Raw genomic sequence first — 17,456 nt, forward strand, 5'->3', positions numbered from 1 at the left:
TCAAGTGTTATTTATCGTCTTTTCTACTACATCACAAGTATTAGAACATACAGTGTAGCTAAATAATTCGCACGAAAAGCTAAAGAACAAAACAAGAATAAAAGTTGTAAATTAGTGGTAAGCTGTCTCCACGACCATTTTCATCGTCATCTGTCAGGCCGGTGGTTCTTCGGAAGATGCTCCAGGTTCAAACTGATATGGCATTATTTGTTGTGTTGCACAAATAGTAGTCCAGTCGTCATTACTACACTATTCATCATCGAAATACTTTAAAAGGCAGTCGCTGTCGGTCCCACTTTCACTTGCGCTGGAAGTCATCTCGTGGTAAGTTTCTGTGAAGCGAGTTCCCTTCATGACGTCACGGCTATTTACAGGCAAATGTTTTTACCGAGAATTTTACTCGGTCGTTTCCGGCAGTGTTCTACGAGAGTGATGTTTTAATATTTTTATGGGGCATTTTCGTAATTATTGATTTACATATCGGTGTAAAATAGTATTGCAATGAATTGAGAGGGCATTTAATTGTGGAATGTGAAATTTTAGTGTATGGTCTGAAAAAGCACTTTAAGGAGATGTAAAGTGACATCATCGGAATACTGACGTATTGCAACGCTTCGCCACATTAAAGTAAAAATTGGTCCAGGCACGGCGGAACATGGAGACTGGAGGGGCCCAATGATTCTGAATTGAAAATAATACTGGTAGTACATCCCTCTCGATAGCCCCCCCCCCCCCCCCCCCCCCCCCCCTCCCATACACACACACCCTATCCATGTCTACGTGCTTCCGCCGTGCCTGTGGTCTACTAGCCTTGAGCCTGTCAACATTCTATAACGTGCAGGCAACGCTCTTTATGGGTCGGTATGTTTTTATATTTCACAATTCTGGACAAAATGCTATTTTAAAAGATGAACTAAATAAAAATTACCTTTCGTTAAATATGAAAACATTACTGTTGGATATGTTATAGATATTGCAATGTTAAGACCATCCCAAATCAACGATAGCGTGACAGTGACTTTTAGCCGTGACTGTACAGATATAAAGTAACGCTGGAGTAACCGTGACTTTAAGCCTTGAGTGTACAGTCTTAAATCAACGTTGGTTTGACAGTGACTTTGAGCCATGACAGTACAGACAGAAAGTAACGCTGGAGTAACCGTGACTTTAAGCCTTGAGTGTACAGTCTTAAATCAACATTGGTCTGACAGTGACTTTGAGCCATGACAGTACAGACAGAAAGTAACGCTGGGGTAACCGTGACTTTAAGCCTTGAGTGTACAGTCTTAAATCAACATTGGTGTGACAGTGACTGTACCGACAGAAGTCAACGCTAGGCAACGTAATTTGATGTTATGTTGTTTGTCGCGTTTCATGTTAATTTCTTAATCATACAAAAATGTATGATCTAGTAAAATTATTCACTTCCTAAGAATGAAATTTTAAAAACTTGTATCTGTTATTTATAGACCGTGAACATGAAGTTGACTGTTGCAGCTGTGGGGATGGTTGCGTTCGTGTTTAGCGTTATGCCGGTTTCAGGTAATGTCGAATTATTAAATTTTGTTATTCACATTGCAGACAATATTCCAAAATGGTTACACCAAACCAGTATCAGTCGACCTATGCTCGGTTCAGACTACCAACTGCCAACGTTCTGCTGTCACAACTTCTACAACTGTCTATTAGCTAGCCTGGGCGCTCTTACAATTCGATTTTCGTCGTATAGCCCATTCGTTGTTAATCTTAGCGCACCCGTAGTAATTCGGGAGCTGGGGAAATTACAAAGCAACCTTCGAGTTTGCCAACTTTGTGCTGACAGTTGACAGTCTGAGCATAGCATTGGTATCTAAGGCTGCGTTTAAAGAATGCGTTCTATATTTATACTGGTGTTGGGAATCGGTTGGGATTTCATCACTGATCATCTAGTCCAGGAGCCAGGTCGATTTATCTACGTCGGAGAGTCAGGAAGGTTTGAACATTGATTCTTATGTAAAAATATGTGTAGATTTCACATCTTCAACTCTTACTTGCCTAAACATGTACGTTAATTAGGAATGTGTATACTTTTAATGGTACGTCAAAGTAAATTTTTGTTCGATCTGATGCTACCGAAAAAAACAAAAGTGTACTGGACAGACAACACATTTCAGTTATAGGGGAAATTAAACTCTTTAAAAAAAAAATTGTGACGCTTAATATACAAACTGTTTGAGTATATCATATACTGTAAATGGCACAAATTATTTGTTTCTTTTAATTATTTCCAATAATAATTGACCTTTATTGATATTTATATAGAGTATAGTTTATGGTAAAGGTAAGTACTCGTGCATTTTGACCTTTAGTGTGCCATTTTAGAAGCTAGTTGGGGTCAAACAGTTTTTTTAATCTGTAAGTCTAGGTTCTTTCCTGAAAGTGCTATTAAAGTTTTACTTTTGATTATTAAACGTATCTAATTGGTCAGTATAATCTGCATATTAACTGGGAAATACAATAATATTAATTTCGTGCGATACATTCTACTAGATACTCTATATAGATAACCGACTCCACAATGCATATAAACTAACAGGCTATTATAATTTGCATTGGTATAGCAGTTATAGAGATAAACCTGTGCGTTAGCTGGAAATGTGCATGTCTTTAGTGGTATGTCAGAATTGTTTCCTCTGTCAGCCGCTTCCCAAAGACAAAGAGGTACTCACTAAATTGACTTTTTCTCAACCTGAATAAAGTAAAATGATATTTTTAAGATAACTAATTGTTCCAAATATGTTTTTGAACAAACATGTGGAATATAAATTTATACATATTTGCTTCATATAATATTATTGGGAATTTAAATATATCCCATATTTCTTTCCAAATGACGGGTCAAACAAATTTAGGCACGTTTTGTTAGAAATGGGGACACATGCCTAATGCTATATATAGGATAAGGTTTACAGAGGGTAGGTACCACGTCATATTAAGATCATTTAGTTAAGTAAGTAATTTGGCACAAATTAAGGAACAAAATTAGTTACAGTTACATCATCCTTTTCCGAGAGATTCGTCTAGTTAGACCACGGCTATTACGGTTATTGAGTGACGGGTGTAATGGTCGAGGGCGTAGCCCGATATATATTACACCCGTCACTCAAAGGCCGCAATAATCATGGTCTAACTAGACGAATCTCGAGTGATGGATGAGGTAACTAGCTTGTACCGCGCCTCCATTACCACGCATTCATGACGTCACCGTGGTCGCAAAAAAGGTTGTATAATTTAATTTTATTTTAAGTGGAGAACGTAATATCTTGCTCAGCTTGATAATTACCATGTAGATAATATATATGTTGGTGAATGTTGGCACGAGTTTGGACATGATTTTATACTGAGAGATACCCATACTCCCTCAATACAGGAGGTGTCTTTTTCAATGTTGCAACTGATAAAGTAATGTAATGGAAAAGAAATCGAAACTATTTAATATTTAATTTTTGTTTGTTTGGGTTGTTTTGGGTTTGTTTTTTTAAAGAAAATAATTATTTTGTATTCACAGATTTATATTGTAACTTTATTAATAATGTTAGTGAAATTGTTACTTTTCAAAACAATGTTCTAATTTACTTCCTGCTGAACTATATGCGACCTGTAGGTGTAACTTTCTTCAGCCATTCAGCAATTGCTAAAATTTAGGTCAGACACGCCCGTGGACTAACTATGAGATACACCAAATCGTGTTACAATTATTTTTATTTTTATTTATTTTTGGGGAAGGGATTGAATATCATCAATATTTAAGATATAATGTTATTACTTAATCAAAGACAATATCACTGTTATTCTAGCAACAATTAAAATGGTATTTGGTTTCTATGATTAAACGTATCCCTCAACATGAACAATTGCCATATAACTAAACACGTTCAGATTATGCTTGATAGATAGCAGCACTTGACTGTAGTACATGTGTATTCTGGAATACATATGTGCCTTGTTTTGCTACATTCAAATTATTTTTCCAATCTCCTTGAGCAGGAGGTAGACCACTGTCAAATTATGGAATGCTTAGAAAGTATGTTTAGAAATTAGCTCATTCCAAATGTAGCCGAGGCATTCTTGATAGGTGGAAACACCTCCAGAACCTTCTCTTTCCTGGCTTTATCAATGACTCCATATCACCATACACATTATCAACTAGTTCTGGAAATCAACAATGTCCACTGCGATCAGCAACATCAGTTTGTTTCAAGTGGAGTGTGCCTTGTTCAGTATTTGATGACAATCCAGATGGTATCAAAGCTTCGTCTCTAGGGTTACCTAGATAGCAAACCATTACTAACGTTATGTGTCTCTATGCATGCAACCAGAACTCAAAAATATGCTTCATGCTTAGAGGAACATTTGTGTATATATGCCATTGTAGCTGCATCATAATTTCCTATCTGGTTGATTGTGCCATTTTTGGATTCTCAACCGTCTCCAATTATGAGCCCATACTTAAAAGTAATGTAATCTCATGTTCCATATACTATTGAATACAAAACCCCACAAATCGTTACTCTGATCTTGCATGATAAACTTGTGGCAAGGGAATGTTACGTATAGTGATAATTGTAAACTGACATTTTTTTCTTTACCATGTATGATGGATATGCTCTGATCTATGCATTTAACAAACCAATTGCAAACGTATTTGTCAACATAGTTGTGGGATGGATTGATGGTTCCGCTAGGAAAGATGATATCATCTTTCACACTTATATTGAGAAACAATACACAAAGCCACCAACAGAAATATGAGTAGGAAAGAGGTAAATTTAGCAAAAGTATATGTGACATTCATTTGACACAAGTGTAGTTCCAATGTTTCATTAATTATTAATGAAACCAACAGTGTCCTTGCCATTTTTAAAGAGTGGAACTGTTGTTGACCTCCTGAACCCGCTGAGGTATATGTATGTTGCATGAATGGAGCTAACGAGAACACAGGAAGGGAAACGTAACAGCTACGGGTCGGTTCAGACGATGTATTCAATATCACAACAAAACGAGTGAGAAGACAAACAAACACACCCTACAAGAACAATAAAACAGCAATAAATATCACAACATAGAATACATATATAATTATGTATAAATATGTCATCAAAGTAAAATAATGTACATACACATATAACATTTATATCAAAATTTAAGCAAATGTATATATTTAATCATATTCATCCCATCATAAAAATAATGTAAATTTAATTGCCTTGCTTTAAATCCCAAGTAGTTAAAGCCAAACTATAAAAACAAAAACAAAACATTCGATAGCATAAGGCAAATGCATGCAATAACTACACTTGATGAACATGCCAAATACAACTAGGCATATACCACAGTAATATATGAAAACAAAAAGATATATGACAAACATAATACATAAAACTCATACCAGGTAGATGACATTCTCAATATTTTGACAGCGCCAGACTCAGCTTCTGTGGCTTTGGACCGGGTATTTATAAAAAAATAAAGCTCAAGACGTATTGCAGACTTTCCAAGTGTTTTTTAAATCTGGAAGTCGTCGGCTTATTGGAATGGAAATGGACTGGATACGCCATAATTATCTAGTGGACCTACGTTTTGACAATTGTTATTAAATGTTCTGGTAAAATTAATAATTTAATTAACTTATTGTATTCTGGGACAAAACCGAAATCTATCTTTAACTCATACTTACGTGAGCGCATGTGCGCATATAAACATAACAATGGAATTTTCCATTACTACAGGGATTATTCCAAAGGTCAGTTAATGTATTGTCTTTGTATCATTTTAAGTTTAAGCGATTTTTATTCAATAAGAACAGAACTTACATGATGACATAACCGTCTAAATACATGTATTACTGTAATAAACTATAAGTACGTTTTTATGCTTGTTAATATGATAACAAAGTGCTTTTTTTTTTTTTTAAATTGGTACAATGTTGAGGGGATTTTTGTTTAGTTTTTTGGGGGGAGGAGTTCCACACATTAACTATTTTTCATATTTATTTTATTAGTAGCCTACTACTGTATCGTTTATAATATCTCGACCCAGCGCCTCGTATAAAGAAGACAGCCACACCCGAGAAAATCCTTTACTGGTGATTTCAACCCTATTGTATCGCCACAGAGAGGACTGCCACTCTAGACAAGTTTACCGAAACCCGCGCAGTTCTACTTTTAGTTTCTTTGTACTGCATTATGTCTGAGACAATGCAAGTCAAGATGCAAACCTTGACCATTCTAGCATTGTGTCTTCACCCCTGTACTATAAATGAGATTTAATTTGTATAATTTAATGGTATATATATATATATATATATATATATATATATATATATATATATATATATATATTTTTTCTTTGCGTCTATACACTTTACGGCAAGCTGATTGGTCCAGAGGTGCTTACTTTTTTTTCGTTCATATCTCGATGAACCGAAAATAATTAAGCCATGCCTACTACCTCCGACACACACACACACACCACCACCACTGAATCGCACTACTTTTGTGCAACAAGCCAGACTATTCTGGCAATCATATTGAGATATTTTGAAGAAAACACACCTGAAAGCTAAAAATAAAATGTATACAATAAATTAATGGAAAATGCTATAGCAGAGTAGACATATGGATCTATACGCATTGATTTAAAAACAACAACACCAACAAAAAACCTCTTCGTTAATCATGAAATGAGACTCGGTCGTTTGCCAAAGAAATTATGTAGGAAACTTCACTTCTGTAACTTACTAGTAAGCGATGTTCTACAGCTGTTGGCAAACATTATACGATTCCACCGACAGCATAAATGTTAGACACGTTCCCTTCATTCACGTTCATAAACTATAAACCAAACACGAATAGGACAATTCCTTCCAATATAACTAAAAGATCCGTAAAAAATGCACAGCAGCTAGAGGAAATGACGTCATTTACAAAACAATCACCTGATTCAAATAATAGTGAATGAATGTTCACATTCTTACGCGACATAAGTATCAATGAAGTTTACACAAACAAACAATACTACAGGCATATTTAAAGCTAAACAAAACAAATTCAGTTATGTATTGTTAAAGTATGCATGTAAACTTAATTATAAGATTTTACCGCAATTATTTCTTGGTTCATGCAAGTATGAACCAAAGAAAACAAAAACGATGTGCACACTGTTGTACGTCCCTCTACGCGGGTTCATACAGTCCGCACATCATTTTTTCGGTTCATACTTGCATGAACCAAACAATAATTGCGGTCAATTCTTAAATAAAAATTAATGTTAATAAATTTAAATACAAATACATTTTCAACTTTGCATGCATGCATAATGATATGGGTACAGCTAGTGGAGAATACACATGCAAAATTAACAGCTCGAGATAAAATCTGAACCTAAGTTCCTTTACATTTATTTAACAAACAACCAAAACACCCTAAAAAACATTTGTATGGATGAACATTGAAAAACAACAACCCAAAACAAACAACAGTAGAGAGTGATATCTACAAAAATTCTAGAAAATAAAACATACACACACCTGTAATACCAAGAGCCCCTGTACGGAAGTTCCTTTTGGAAATCACGGTAACACACATTTATTTAACAAAGCTTGTAAACTATACTCTTCAAAAGAAGAAACGCAAAACCACATTGTCGTAACATTTGGAGAATTGATTTAATTATTGAATGGTGAGTCCGAATAATTACCCAATGTTGCAAGATGTTCACAATTCACTCTAGTCCATTGTGAGTAAGTGATAGGACACACCACCAAGGTCAAGGTCATCTGGAGTCAATACCGGGTGTGGCCTCCGCGTGTGTTGACAACTGCCTGGCACCGCCTGCCCATTGAAGCAACCAGAGTACGGATGACGTCCCGGGTGATGGTGGCCCACTCGGCCTGCAAGGCTGCTGCCAGCTCGGGCAGGGTCTGGGGCTGTGGTTGTCGCTGTCGGAGGCGTCGGTCCAACTCGTCCCATAGATGCTCAATTGGGTTCAAATCCGGTGATATCGATGGCCAAGGAAGGACATTAATGTTGTTGTTCTGTAGGTAACCCGTTGTGAGACGTGCTGTGTGAGACCTGGCGTTGTCATGTTGGAACACTGCGCTGGCGTTGGCCATAACTGGAACGATGTGTGGCCGGAGGATCTGGTCAATGTACCCCTGTGCATTCAGGTTGCCCTGCACGTAGACCAGGTCAGTTCTGCCAGTGTGTGAGATGGCTGCCCACACCATGACACTACCCCCGCCGAATCTGTCCACTTCCTGCACGCAGTTTGCCGCATAACGTTCACCACGACGCCTATACACGCGACATCTTCCATCATGACGTCGGAGCAGAAATCGGGACTCGTCACTGAACCACACCTGTCTCCATCGCAGTTGAGGCCATTGTCGATGAATCTGGCACCACTGCAGTCGGAGTCGACGGTGTTGTGGTGTTAAGATGACACCTCGAACTGGACGTCTGGCACGAATTCCTACCTCACGTAGGCGGTTCCGTACGGTCTGGTCGGATATCCTGCGCAAACCTGGTATTGCTGCGGCTGTGGAGGTGGCAGTAGTTAATCGTTCCCGAAGGTGGCGTACCCGGATGTAGCGGTCCTGCCCGGGGGTAGTGACCCGTGGTCGACCGGATCTAGGGAGGTCACGTGTTGATCCATGTTGCTGGTAACGGTCCCACAGTCTGGAGATGGTGCTTGGGGATACATGGAATGCCCTGGCAACGGCTGTTCTGGATTCGCCTGCGGCTAGTCGGCCGATGGCATTGTTTCTCTGCGGTTCCACTGAGACGTGGCATGTCCTGGATTGTCAACTGTCGGCCAGATACAGAGGCCAGGCAAGCGAACACCCTGCACTTTTATACTGTCGGTGTTCATGTTGCACGTGCAGACAACGCACGTGCAGTGGTGACATGGTTTGCACGTGGCTGCGTTTTTGCGAATATTCACATTTTGGAACTTTATTGTACAGTAGCTGCGTTTTATCGAATGTAACCGTGGGAATGTGTTTGGGACATGCAATGACCTTATATTCACAAAGCATGAACCGGTAGGAAACATAAATCGGAGTTATAACCCATTTGTACCCTTTTTGCGTTTTTTTTTTTAAGAGTATATATATGTAACCCGCGAACATTGAGATCATTGGTCAAATCCGCGGTAAACACATACAGGTAATATTGGTACAGTTAATGGAGGAAAAGGTAAATGGGTGCTAGGAAGAATATACCTGCAACAACAGCTCCAGATAAAAACCTGTACCCATGTTCCTTTTGGAAGTCACACGGTAACACATATGTATTTAATAAAGCAGGTCGCAGAGGGTAATTTATACAATATGATGGGGCGATCACACTGGCCCGAATGAGCTTCCGTTTGTTTTCCGAATGTTTTCAGTATGGTTTCAGAATGCTTTCAGAATAGACCGAATACTTCCCGCATGTTGACTTCGAAAGGTTTCCTTTCCGAATGCTTTCAGAACAACGGCGAATCGACCTAGAATGGACCGAACTCTTTCTGCATGCTTTCCGCACGCTTTCCGAACGTTTTCGGCTTACTCTGAACGGATACTGAAAACGTTCGGAATGCGTTCGGAAAGCATTCGTCATGTTCTAGGTCCATTCAGAACCAAACAATAATTGCGGTCAATTCTTAAATAAAATTAATGTTAATAAACTTTAAATACAAATACATTTTCAACTGTGCATGCATGCATAATGATATTGGTACAGCTAGTGGTGAATACACATGCAAAATTAACAGCTCGAGATAAAATCTGAACCTAAGTTCCTTTACATTTATTTAACAAACAACCAAAACACCCTAAAAAACATTTGTATGGATGAACATTGAAAAACAACAACCCAAAACAAACAACAGTAGAGAGTGATATCTACAAAAATTCTAGAAAATAAAACATACACACACCTGTAATACCAAGAGCCCCTGTACGGAAGTTCCTTTTGGAAATCACGGTAACACACATTTATTTAACAAAGCTTGTAAACTATACTCTTCAAAAGAAGAAACGCAAAACCACATTGTCGTAACATTTGGAGAATTGATTTAATTATTGAATGGTGAGTCCGATAATTACCAAATGTTGCAAGATTGTTCACAATTCACTCTAGTCCATTGTGAGTAAGTGATAGGACACACCACCAAGGTCAAGGTCATCTGGAGTCAATACCGGGTGTGGCCTCCGCGTGTGTTGACAACTGCCTGGCACCGCCTGCCCATTGAAGCAACCAGAGTACGGATGACGTCCCGGGGGATGGTGGCCCACTCGGCCTGCAAGGCTGCTGCCAGCTCGGGCAGGGTCTGGGGCTGTGGTTGTCGCTGTCGGAGGCGTCGGTCCAACTCGTCCCATAGATGCTCAATTGGGTTCAAATCCGGTGATATCGATGGCCAAGGAAGGACATTAATGTTGTTGTTCTGTAGGTAACCCGTTGTGAGACGTGCTGTGTGAGACCTGGCGTTGTCATGTTGGAACACTGCGCTGGCGTTGGCCATAACTGGAACGATGTGTGGCCGGAGGATCTGGTCAATGTACCCCTGTGCATTCAGGTTGCCCTGCACGTAGACCAGGTCAGTTCTGCCAGTGTGTGAGATGGCTGCCCACACCATGACACTACCCCCGCCGAATCTGTCCACTTCCTGCACGCAGTTTGCCGCATAACGTTCACCACGACGCCTATACACGCGACATCTTCCATCATGACGTCGGAGCAGAAATCGGGACTCGTCACTGAACCACACCTGTCTCCATCGCAGTTGAGGCCATTGTCGATGAATCTGGCACCACTGCAGTCGGAGTCGACGGTGTTGTGGTGTTAAGATGACACCTCGAACTGGACGTCTGGCACGAATTCCTACCTCACGTAGGCGGTTCCGTACGGTCTGGTCGGATATCCTGCGCAAACCTGGTATTGCTGCGGCTGTGGAGGTGGCAGTAGTTAATCGTTCCCGAAGGTGGCGTACCCGGATGTAGCGGTCCTGCCCGGGGGTAGTGACCCGTGGTCGACCGGATCTAGGGAGGTCACGTGTTGATCCATGTTGCTGGTAACGGTCCCACAGTCTGGAGATGGTGCTTGGGGATACATGGAATGCCCTGGCAACGGCTGTTCTGGATTCGCCTGCGGCTAGTCGGCCGATGGCATTGTTTCTCTGCGGTTCACTGAGACGTGGCATGTCCTGGATTGTCAACTGTCGGCCAGATACAGAGGCCAGGCAAGCGAACACCCTGCACTTTTATACTGTCGGTGTTCATGTTGCACGTGCAGACAACGCACGTGCAGTGGTGACATGGTTTGCACGTGGCTGCGTTTTTGCGAATATTCACATTTTGGAACTTTATTGTACAGTAGCTGCGTTTTATCGAATGTAACCGTGGGAATGTGTTTGGGACATGCAATGACCTTATATTCACAAAGCATGAACCGGTAGGAAACATAAAATCGGAGTTATAACCCATTTGTACCCTTTTGCGTTTCTTTTTTTAAGAGTATATATATGTAACCCGCGAACATTGAGATCATTGGTCAAATCCGCGGTAAACACATACAGGTAATATTGGTACAGTTAATGGAGGAAAAGGTAAATGGGTGCTAGGAAGAATATACCTGCAACAACAGCTCCAGATAAAACCTGTACCCATGTTCCTTTTGGAAGTCACACGGTAACACATATGTATTTAATAAAGCAGGTCGCAGAGGGTAATTTATACAATATGATGGGGCGATCACACTGGCCCGAATGAGCTTCCGTTTGTTTTCCGAATGTTTTCAGTATGGTTTCAGAATGCTTTCAGAATAGACCGAATACTTCCCGCATGTTGACTTCGAAAGGTTTCCTTTCCGAATGCTTTCAGAACACGGCGAATCGACCTAGAATGGACCGAACTCTTTCTGCATGCTTTCCGCACGCTTTCCGAACGTTTTCGGCTTACTCTGAACGGATACTGAAAACGTTCGGAAAGCATTCGTCATGCTCTAGGTCCATTCGGGGTTTTCGGAAAGCATACGGAATCCAGCACCTCCAAATTTTCATTTCGAATGCACCAAGGACTAGACGCATGCTTCCCGAACGTTTTCCGTACATGCCGTATGCTCCTAGAATGCTTCCCGAATACACATGGACGCCACATTCGGATGGTCGATGAAAATTATTTTGAACATGCACAACAAATTTTTGGAGCTACCGAATGCCGTTCCGTATACATCCGTACGGAGCCGAACAGCCAGTATGCTCCTAGAACACACCGAATGCTTCCCGAATATGATCCGTTCGCTCCCCGAACACCCAAATTCCTATTCGGAAAACAAACGGAATGGCATTCGGGCCAGTGTGATCGGGCCATAACATAGTTTTGTAGCCACATTTCATTATTATAGTTGAAAAGTTTAACGAATACACTCAAAAAATAAAGTATATACTACAATATACTACTTTCCCCAAAACTTGTGGCAGCACCTGAAAAAAATATCATAAAACATACAAATAGATCTAGCATGGATCAAATAACATGTTATGTCTTATTTTATTGGTGAAAAAAAGTCATAACATTTTAAAACAATACTAAACCAGCGAAGAGATTCGACCTCCCAAGCCAGCAGAAATTGAGAGGGACCGTGATGTGTGTGTGTGTGTGTGTGTGTGTGTGTGTACAGCTGGCACTCGAGAACGGAAATGAATAACTGTAATACATATGGCTTGTGTCCCATCTCTCCGCTATGGTCGCTGTGATCCCCCACTAGAAGTTGTACACCTTATCCCAGATATTGTTCCTACGAGCCTGCTCCCCTCTGTCAAATAAATTAAAAAACATCCATAGCCGCCCATGACAATCGTCACGTAGGCAAAACGAAACTTACTTTATTTACTTTATTTATAAATTTCCTGTCTAACCCGCAGCCGTAGAGATTGATACCCCCATTCTTTTAAGAACACTTAATTTATTTATTTTCACATTTTTTTATATGACAATGTATGATGGGACAGTATGATGGGTCGTATTAAAATATGGTGTTGTCCGTCCGTCCGTCCGTCCGTCCATCTGTCTGTTGACGTTTTCTTCTCTGGACCATATTTTGCATACATATGCATACAGGACCATCAAACCTCACATGGAGGAACAGCTTGGGATAGTGGTTTGTCGCGTACTATTACTAGGTCACTGAGACCTATTTTCACGGTCTACTGTACATATCAGTAATTCCTTGTCTGGACCATATGTTGAATACACATGCATACAGGACCATCAAACCTCACATGTAGGAACAACTTGAGATGGCGGTGTGTCGCGTTCTAGTACTAGGTCACTGTTACCTACTTTTCAGGGTCTACTGCACATTACAGTAAATCCTTGTCCAAACAATATCTTGCATACAGATGCATACAGGATCATCAAGCCTCACATGTAAGAACAACTTGGGATGGCGGCGTGTCACATACTACATGTATCACTAGGTCACCGTGACCTACTTTTCATGGTTTACTGTACAATTCATTACATATTTTGTAGCAGAATAAAAATAACTTTTGCAATTCTCAGAACAGTGATTAAAGTGGTTTACATAGTTTGTATACAAGTTTTCCTTTGTGCGTGTGCGTCAAAAATAAAGGCTTTTAGAGAGAAAAAAAAATAGCTGAGGTAATAAATGGAATAACAAACACTGTACCAGTCCGTCCGGTTTTCAGAGGATACAAATGGCACAAAATAACGAGTTTGGCACTAAATTATTAATGCTGTGCTCAGTGTGTAGACGTTTCTTGTTGAGGAAGGTAAACTTTAGTGTTAACAGATGCATAAATCACGGGACTTTGAGAGAATGCTGGTTTATTCAGTCTTGAGTGGTTTCATTGTGTATGTATGTGTATTAAATTTCAATTTGACATTTTATTGCATGAATGTAACATCTATATACTTTCAGTTTTTGCCATTTTCGAGATAGTGCCATGCGTTTCAAACTGGTTTGATGGAGTACCATTAAGTTTGACGTGTGTTCTCAAGTCGGGACCAGTTGACAGTTACGTCGCGCTTGTAACCACCTTGACTAAAGTGCAGTGTAATTCAACTTTTGATAACTGTTTTTCATATGATACGCAACTCTATAGTGTTGTGGGAGTTCCTTCAGTATCTATGACTATGCTGATTCGCAGTTTTAAGAAAGGTTTAGATGATACAGAATGGAAATGCATTGATGGCAATCCTACATCATCACCAGTTTCTTGTCATATTGCTTTATCAGGTAAGTGTAGCTACATTTCTATGCAGTATATCACCATGCGTTAGGCCGATCCCTTATTTTGACCCTAAATATCTAGTTCAAAATCCTCATCCTCATGTATAAGCCAATGTCATTTCTTACCAGTGGTATGTTGTATGTTTAATAATACTTTCAGCGAATAGCGTTTCGTTTTTATGGGGATTTGAACCAAACACACTCAGAATGATAGTCCAGCAGTCTACCAACTGAGCTAATAGGGAAATTCCCATCAGCCCTTGCAGAAGTGACATATATGTTTCACTTATAAGTGAATTATAAGCCATTAATACTTTTCAAGTATAAGTGACTTATAAATCAACAATTAGGATTGTATATGCAAATGGGTATCAGTTAAACAAATTTTATATGTGATACATAGGTAAAGTGGGAGCCATATATATAGGTCATTCGTTTATATTTAATAGAAGTGCTATATATATATATATATATATATATATATATATATATATATATATATATATATATATATATATATATATATACATACATATATACATACATACATACATACATACATACATACATACATATATATATATATATATTTTAATTTCTTAAGTTTCTGAAAATTACTCTACAGAATCTGTGTACCAATTTTGAGGAGTATACAATGCAAACTCTTAAGAACAGATGAAAGGTGCTGGACTGTGAGGGAAATAAAGCAATTTAAAAATTGCATGCATATATCCACATTCATTAGTTTGTACATTCATAGTACTGACTTGACACAGATCTATGTCACACTCTGGGTTTAAGAATTTCTACCTTGCTGATATCTACATCTGTATGTCATTGCTTGTCAGTGGCCATACATGTGACGGCAGATGCTGTTCTAATGTGAACTAGAAGTTACTTGGGGTTTTTTTTGGTTTTAATTTAAATGTTTAATTCAAGATGCTCGCAGAGAAGGGATAATTGAAAAACAAATGACAGAAAAAAGATTACAATGTTATGGAAAAGCGTAAACGTTATATTTATTTCAAACGATTTACAGTAATTCGGTTAGTTGCACAAACATTGTGCGAGTCAGGGTGTGTGTGTAGGCGTGGCTTAAATGTGTTCGGTACATTGAGATTTGAATGCAAAAAATAAGCACCTCTGAAACAATTAGACTGCCTAAAAGTGTATAAACGCAAAGAAAATTTAATTATTACAATTTATTACCCAAGCAAGCACTCATAACGGGAAAAATACAAATCATGATTTCTCACTGTATTGGTTTAACATACACTACTATTGGACGATTTGTCGCCAACAAACCAATCACCTTGTCGGCACTAAATATGACGTCACTGCGATTTGGCAACACACACACAATGACGTCACGTAGTTTAAAGTGTTTGCGTTTACGTATTTCTGGTTTCAGCGTTAAACTTGTAATAAAATGGTAGTTTAATGCAATTCATTATAGATTTTTTTTATTTTTATTATTATTTTTTTTTTTTTTTACAGAATATATAGAACTTTGGGTTTTAAAAATAATCTGTGGACCGTGAATAAATAAAATAGTTAAAGCAATACCCAGAACAGTAAAGTAGTTTATGTCGTTTCTATATACATGGACGTGTATTGGGTGTCGGCTATATCGAAAATAAAGGTTTTTAAGAAACCCAAATAGTTGGGGTAGTAAATAGAATAACAAACTCGGTACCAGTTATTATCAAATGTATGTCCTTCGTGAAATAAGTATCACGTGTCACTAGCTAAAGCTCGTGACAAGTGAAAGTTATTTCTCGAGGGGCATACATTTGATAACTGGTAACTCGTTTATCATTCTCTATATAACATCATCCAAATGGTCCAGCTGTATACCAACGCGAGTTTGTTCATTCCTTCATGAACGTACAGTTATGTCATCAGGGAATGTCATATCTAATGACATCACTTTTTATTGCTACTTTGTCTTATAGAGCTACTTTGTCTTATAGAGCTTTATTCTTTCGTAACCAAAAATAATGAAACATAAATTATGCACTTTAGCTCTATTATTAGAAAATCTTAAACATTGGAAAAAAACATTTGCGTATGGTCTTTTTTTGTTCATACCCCAATGAACATAGAAGCAATATTAGATAAAAACCTTCTGCCGGATGTGCACACCTTTTTCATCTATCTGCCCTACTAATACCATATTATATATCCATCCATGCATCCTTCCATACTTACATGCACATGCACACGTTTATATGCAAAAAGCATAAAATTACACACACACACACACACACACACACACACACACACACACACACACACGTAAAAATGTGAGGGTGAACGTTTTTAACATGGCAATTAATAAATGAGAATACCACTTTTTATTATGAGAAAATCAGTTTAATACAAGATTTCATGTTCTCAAATACTGTCCCTTTATAAGAAAAAGAAAAAAATCATCAGTAAATTTTTTATTAGATGTCACTTTATTTATTGATCAAATGTTTTCTTTTACAGAGAAGTATGTTGTAATAGATGAAAATTTGACCACACTAGAAAGGATTACTTTGCCATTCAGAGTGTCTGTGACTGGCAACTGTACTTACTTATTACCAAACTGTACCTGGAAATACAAGGTATGCATGCTTACTGGTATGTGGTAGGTATAGAAAATACCACACGAAGGACCATTAGATACCATGTTTTAAAATGTATCTAATGAGTTGTAAGATAAATCATATCAAACAGAGATGATATTTTCTGTCTGTACCTCACTCTACCCATTGGATGAGTGGCTATGACGGAAACATTGTTTCCAAAATTGTATAGAAGCTTAAAGCAATGTGTATTACTTTCTTAGAATAAACTCTCCAAATCACATTGTCATCATAACAATATAAACTTCCTACCTCGATATTTGGGGTAGGACCATTTGATAGCAGTGGTTCCTTTAAATTAATGGAATTGACTATATACCACCTTGTGATAGAACTGCATACGGTTAAGCCAGAAAAGAGGCACTAATGTTTTCAAAAATTTCATTTCATAATGTAAAAATATCAAGTGCAATACTACATGAGATGACTGAAAATATGTTGGCTCTCCTTGCTGAATGGAAATCTTCTGCATGGATTCTACTTCCGGGGGCTATCACTACACTATTCAAAACAATAAACACATACACATAAGACGCCAGCGGGGTAG

General features: G+C 38.5%; 1 protein-coding gene across 1 annotated transcript in view; it reads left to right on the plus strand.

Annotated features, from left to right (window-relative positions):
• Positions 1-17,456, plus strand: part of LOC121386937 — a 52,116-nt gene that overhangs the window by 10,969 nt on the left and 23,691 nt on the right. The window contains exons 2-4 of the mRNA XM_041517991.1: positions 1,470-1,542; positions 13,965-14,282; positions 16,770-16,888. Of these exons, the coding sequence (XP_041373925.1) occupies positions 1,479-1,542; positions 13,965-14,282; positions 16,770-16,888 (501 nt within the window). The 5' untranslated portion in view covers positions 1,470-1,478. The remainder of the gene's footprint in view (positions 1-1,469; positions 1,543-13,964; positions 14,283-16,769; positions 16,889-17,456) is intronic.

This window comes from Gigantopelta aegis, chromosome 12 (assembly GCF_016097555.1).
Source record: "Gigantopelta aegis isolate Gae_Host chromosome 12, Gae_host_genome, whole genome shotgun sequence".
In the NCBI taxonomy this organism is placed as follows: Eukaryota; Metazoa; Mollusca; class Gastropoda; order Neomphalida; family Peltospiridae; genus Gigantopelta; species Gigantopelta aegis.